This window comes from Bidens hawaiensis, unplaced genomic scaffold, assembly GCF_021521415.1.
Source record: "Bidens hawaiensis isolate Kalapana, Puna unplaced genomic scaffold, B.hawaiensis_p1.1 tig00010730_1, whole genome shotgun sequence".
Taxonomy (NCBI): Eukaryota; Viridiplantae; Streptophyta; class Magnoliopsida; order Asterales; family Asteraceae; genus Bidens; species Bidens hawaiensis.
This window is the reverse complement of record NW_027491820.1, coordinates 673,270-679,269: the sequence shown is the minus strand read 5'-3', so window position 1 is coordinate 679,269 and position 6,000 is coordinate 673,270. Positions and strand designations below refer to the sequence as shown.

At 35.0% G+C, this 6,000-nt stretch overlaps 1 protein-coding gene and 1 pseudogene across 2 annotated transcripts; one reads left to right on the top strand and one right to left on the bottom strand.

Annotated features, from left to right (window-relative positions):
• Positions 1-1,638: 1,638 nt before the first annotated feature.
• LOC143535927 (uncharacterized) lies at positions 1,639-3,569 on the bottom strand (annotated as a pseudogene). The gene is made up of 8 exons (XR_013135796.1): positions 3,476-3,569; positions 2,773-2,849; positions 2,564-2,686; positions 2,378-2,442; positions 2,203-2,272; positions 2,035-2,110; positions 1,865-1,955; positions 1,639-1,768 (listed from the first exon to the last, which is right to left on the bottom strand). The product of XR_013135796.1 is annotated as an uncharacterized LOC143535927 (transcript).
• A 1,428-nt stretch (positions 3,570-4,997) lies between these two features.
• On the top strand, positions 4,998-5,735 carry LOC143535967 (PRA1 family protein D-like). The gene has a single exon (XM_077030071.1). It carries the CDS (start codon positions 5,046-5,048, stop codon positions 5,568-5,570), a length of 525 nt encoding a protein of 174 aa, XP_076886186.1. The 5' UTR covers positions 4,998-5,045; the 3' UTR covers positions 5,571-5,735.
• Positions 5,736-6,000: the final 265 nt, after the last annotated feature.

Below are 6,000 nucleotides of genomic sequence, written 5' to 3'. Positions count from 1 at the left end.
GTATCAAGTAAATAATTATAAAATGGGCCATAGGTGCTTGATTCACAAAGAGAACCTCAAATTAACTAACTATTAACTGGTTTTCTGGACCAAAATGTATAACCGGTTATAAACCATCGGATACAGTCAGGTATAAAACGGTTTTTATTGGATTGTGTAGTAACCGGTTAGCTTGTGCATCTGCACCGCTATTTTTAAGTGTCTTTAGAAGGCCTAAATTAAATGCTTTGAGCCCAATTTTCTCTACACAAATAAATTTGCATCATAAAGGAATCTTGCAAGTCTTGTGGGATATTTGATAATCTTGTGCCTCTAAATCATTTAGCATTTTTCTATAATCTACTTATTAAAATGTTTTATAAACCATTAAAATGCGTCTTTTTAGATAATCAAACACATTGTGCTTCTAAACAACTTAGGGCGCGTTCGTTTCATATAATAGAATGGAATGGAATTGGAATTGGAATTTGCATAGGATTTGGAATTGTAAGAAATTGGATTTGGAATATGAACATTCCAATAGGAATTGCAATTTGAAGGAATTGAAATCCAATTCCATTCTTGATGTGTTCGTTTGACATGAATTGGAATCGAGTGTTTTTTTTAACGAAGATAATGGCGAAAACATTTTGGTTTTTTTAGTTTTTTATTTATATTTTGCGTTATGATTTTATTTATTTATTTATTTTGAATTTTTTGGGGTTTTCTATTAAGATCAAAAACCTCTCAAAAAAAACATTCAAAAATAATAATAAAAAATTCACAACTCAAAATATAAATCGAAAACAAAAAAGGTAAAAAAAACAAAAATATTTTATTCGTTGTTCCCGTTAAAAAAAATCGATAAAATATTCCAACGAATTCACTTGAAATCCTCCACATATTGGAAGGATTTAGAATCCCTTTATTTAAAGGAATTTGAAGGATTTGGATTCCAATTACTTGACAACCGAACGCATCAAAAGGAAATTAAGATTCTAATTCCAACGAAACGAACACGCCATGTCATGGGATTTTAATTCCAATTCCTTTGAATTCCCACGAATTATGTGAAACGAGCGCGCCGTTAGACGTAGCATCTTAATATAATCATCAAGAGGCTTTAGTTTTGACAAACGAAATGAAAACAACATGTGTATCCATAATCCATATTACAATATGCCTAAAAAGGCTTAAGGAAGCCACAATATAGACATACACCTCTGATAAATGTTTAGTGATAAATTATATAACTTAAAACATTTTTTTGAAGAGTGTACTTGTTTAGCAAAGCAAGTAATCCATACAATGAATTCTTTCGGGTAAGTTGTCCATGAGGCCATGAACAGTTGATCAGATGAGCTCAAGTTGAAAATGATGTGAAAACCAGTTACAATTTATACAATCTTTCGGTTATTAAACATGATGTAGCAAAGCTACCAACTAAACCAATCATTTTGAATAAGGATTAAGGAAAATGCATTAACTAAATCTTGATTCAATCAAGAATTACAGGAGTATCATCAAACCGTTTCCGTTAACTACAACAAAACCCCAATAGACAATACACGCACACTCACCCGTTCTATCTTTTGAACTTTATGTTACCACAACTCGGGATTAAGATATAACTTACAAAAACCTAGCAAGAAAGAGTCGGTTTGAATCATTTTCCCCTCCTTGAAGCCCTACTAAACATATCTTTGATACTATGTGAATTCGTCTCCACTTTTACCTTCTTATTTTGCTTCCCATTTCGTGTAACTCTCTTCTCATTCCCCGCCTGTTCCTGATAACGGAACATGTTTTCAATTTATCATTTTCTAAACTTTTTTTTTTCAAGTTTGCAATCTCAGATTTTATTATAGCTAATCATTCCAAATACCTGCACAGTGGGATTAAATGATGAAGAAATACTTGTGTCCGCTGATTCAATTTTCATATCTGGTGCAGCAACTACCTCAACCATATTTAACCTGTAATTTTTGAAATTTGTCAGTTTCAAAAAAGTAATTAATTAAATAGAAGTAAAAGAATTTGTTACATACACAGTACCTAAGATTGTCACATAGTAGCTTACACCACGGGTCATCAACCAAGTATTCACCCAAAATCATCACCACATCAGCCACTGCACCGGGAAACAAAATTAATAATCATAGCCCACGGTAAGCAGTGTACACACACACACACACACAAATTTATATATTTCACAAAACATACAGATTTCCTTCTGGGTTCGGGCAGCATAGTTCTTATCGAGTTCGACAAGACTCTGTTTTAATTGTTGTACCTATCAATCATTAAGGTTAACAAGTAACAACAAAATAATCAATCTAACACCTTTTAATAAAAGCCCTCAACAAATATACACGCATAATGTTGCTAGTTACGATACCTTACACAACAACCACGCTAAAACCTTTGAATCGTTCAGTCTAAAAAACTTTGTGGATCCAATCTCTGCCACATAAACACGAACAAAACTTTCAAACCTTGTTGGTAGGTAAAATAAAAATATAGTATACAAAAAGGACACACGACACATAAAGAATTTGTATAACCAAATTCAGGAGGCTTGTACCTTTACAATCACAAACTATTTCCATAGAATTTCTGCAATTGTTGATAAATAACAGTATCCAGGATAATCTTGAAGGTAAATGATCTCATCAAGTTGCCTAAACTTCCCGGGATCATTTCCATTCTGCATCAACCGCACACAAACCAGATATCAGAGTTTCTAGTATTACATTCAAATTATTATTAATTATTTATTACACGAGTACGTACCTTCATTCGTGCTTGGTGAAACATGGGCAACAGAATGAACACGGGGTCAACTGATGTAGCCGCGTACAGCCCACCATCTGCTCACACGTAAACATATTATTAAAAGATACACATTTTACCTACATTTATTGGAAGAAAAAAAAAGATAAAGAATAAACACACTCCCCTATCACACACATGTTTGGTTATTAATAGCAAAACATTTTATTTTTACAGATGACTCAAACGTTGCTACAAATTGAATATATCAAGGCTGTCCCCGAAAATGGTCAAAAAATTTGGGGCCAAAGGCGAGATAATTTGGGCCCTTAGTAAGAAGAGTTTTTGTATTGGGCTTAAAACAATTAAATTATTAAATTGGCATATTGGTTATGATTGGATTGTGCAAATTTTTTTTTATTAAAATAGGCTCAAAGGAACTGGTAAATTGGGTTTAAACATTGAGTATAAATATTTTTTTCAAAAAAAAAAATAATAAGCTTGTTTAGGCTCGCGATCCAGCTCAGGCTAGTTTATTAAACAAACTTATTTTTAAGCTCGATCTTGTTTAAGCTCAGCTCAATTCAAGCTTTTAGCAACCCTAGCACACACATACAAAGATAACCATATAAATGAAAAAAATCATACACCTAAATTCAGTATGGTTCATCAATCATCAAACACGGCATTTTGACACGAAACAAATTTTTTGTTAAATCAATACAATCAGTAAACTTAGTTACCTTCAGAGATATAATCTCCAATGAACCATGACCCGTAGCGTTGTTTAAACCAATTAAGCTCTTGAAGGCCACCATTAATCAGAAGATAGGATGTACTCTCTCCTGTTGGATTGGAACAACAGAAAGCACTTACATTTTGTTATAATTTCAATATAATAAGTTAGTTAATAATATACAAAAATGAATCTATATATTAATATTATTATTACCGGTTTTAGGATGGCGAAGTTGGAGAAAGTGTCCGGTGGCAGAAGGATCTGAATTAGCAATGTTAAAACAACATTAACCCTAAATTGGATGGCTTATTGTATGTATAGTCACAGATTATTGTTCCAACAATCAATTTGCATTTGGTTTGATTACCTGATGAAGCAATAAGAACACGAGGATCTTCGAGATCTTCATACCAAGCCATTGCGTGCGACTAATTTGGGGGAAATGGTCACCTAGGGTTTTAGTGACAAGTGAAGTCAATTTGGCGGGGTTTTGAGTATTGTCGCGCCAAAGATAACCATGGGATTTGGTCGTCTAATTAGTGTCCAACGCCCACGTAAGCGGAGACAAATCTTACAATGGCCGTGTCAAAGCGAACTCCGCTCGGTTTTGAAAATTGGTTTTATTGTAAGTTGAAACCGTATTGAATGATAACATTCTAAGAAATTTTACATCGGTTGTAATAAAAAATATTCTTGATTCATAAAACATTTTATGTTTTTTAAATCACCAACATACTTTGAACTTATATGAAGCAAATAAAAAGTTCTTTTTAAATGTGCTCATACGATAAAAGAAAAGTGTAAGATATATCATATATTGCTTAAGTTTCCATTCTCCACCAACATAAACAAAAGTAAATATATGAGTTTGGGTATGTCGGATGTGTAATCCATCAAAGGCAAATTAGACAATATTTGCGGTATTATGAGTCGTATATCACACACTAAATGTGAACTTCAATAATACATGATCTAATTTATTTTTAAAACGGCTACTTTGTTATATTTAGATTATGTCTCCAAATTTGGAGAGCACAAATACCCAACTCTGACCATATAATGTTGTCTTAACCGGGACCACGCTAGCTTTAGAGTTTTGCTTGGGCATTCCCCCGCGAAAACATATCACCGGCTGCCACTTGACAGTTGTTAAACCGCCACAAGAGCATAACTATCTGACGTAACACATGGTGGGACGAAAACCCGGGTGGACTCAGGGTTCGAACTGACAACCTATACACAAGGCCTAGCTCAAATTCTTCATTAATATTCATGACGAAAACCCGAGTGTACCTAGGGTTCGAACCCTGAGTACAAGACCTAGCTCAAATTCTCCATTGTCAATATTCACCCAGAAGTGTCATACGTGGGATTAAAACTTGAATCTTCACTGAATAACCCAAACCTTCTACCACTAGGCCGGCCACAAGTGCGAAATCCGACCAATAAATCAAGAGATGATTAAAATCCAAATTTTCTAATAATAATAATAATAAATAAATGTTGGTTGCTCCGTTTCCCCATCAATCCAATCACCGTGGTTGAACCAACACAGATGTCGACACCATCAACCACCACTACGCCACCACCATCCACCACCATCCGTCCATGGTTCGACGACTTCCTCTCCCTATCCTCCCTATCTCTCCCACTCTCCTTCCCAGAACTCTCCCACCGCATCCAAAACAACCTCCACACCTTCCACACCAACTACCTCTTCATCTCACTCCTCATCTTCCTCCTAACCCTAATCACCCACCCCCTCACCTTCTTCCTCTTCCTCGCCATCATCCTCCCTTCATTCCACTTCCTTTTTAACCGGCACGAGCCTCTAATCGTCTTCGGTTTCGAATTCGGTCAACGATTCATTGCGATTGTGCTCGCTGTCGTTGTTATATTTGCCCTAACGGTTACTCATATCTGGTGGAATGTGTTTCTGTCGGTGTTGATATCTGCGGCTGTTGTTTTGTTGCACGCGAGTTTGAGGACTCCGGATGATGTGGAGGAGTCGCCCTACGGCGCGTTGCTTTCGGTTATTGACGAGGATGAAAATGAGCGTGGACCGTATACGTTGGTGTGAGGAGTGGTGAGGATAATGCAAGTCAGGTTAGTGATGGTAGAGGTGGTGTGTGTTTTATGAAATTGTGTTTAAATGATTGTAGATTGATTGATTGATTGATATTTGCAATTGATTTGTGAAATTAAAATCTTTGATTGCTCTATAATGATTTCATTGTTTGTGTGCTAACTTGTGAACATGAATTAGTGAAATGTGTGTAGCTTATCTTAATGAATGCATAAGTTTTCTTACGGTTTTGAATGTTTTCGTGGCGCCTAAAAATGTAAAAACTGTATAGCAAATGAACTACAGAAGTGCAAATTCACAGCTGTTTTAAATAAAAGTTGTAAATAAATTCAAAATGACTTGAGAAATTACATGAACATGAATTTATGAACACGAACACGAGATATTGGAAATCAGCTTATTAACATACTGATTTGGAAATCGA

Excerpts from the sequence above, each read along its gene's own strand:
- LOC143535967 (XM_077030071.1), top strand. The coding sequence starts at position 5,046 with ATGTCGACACCATCAACCACCACTACGCCACCACCATCCACCACCATC.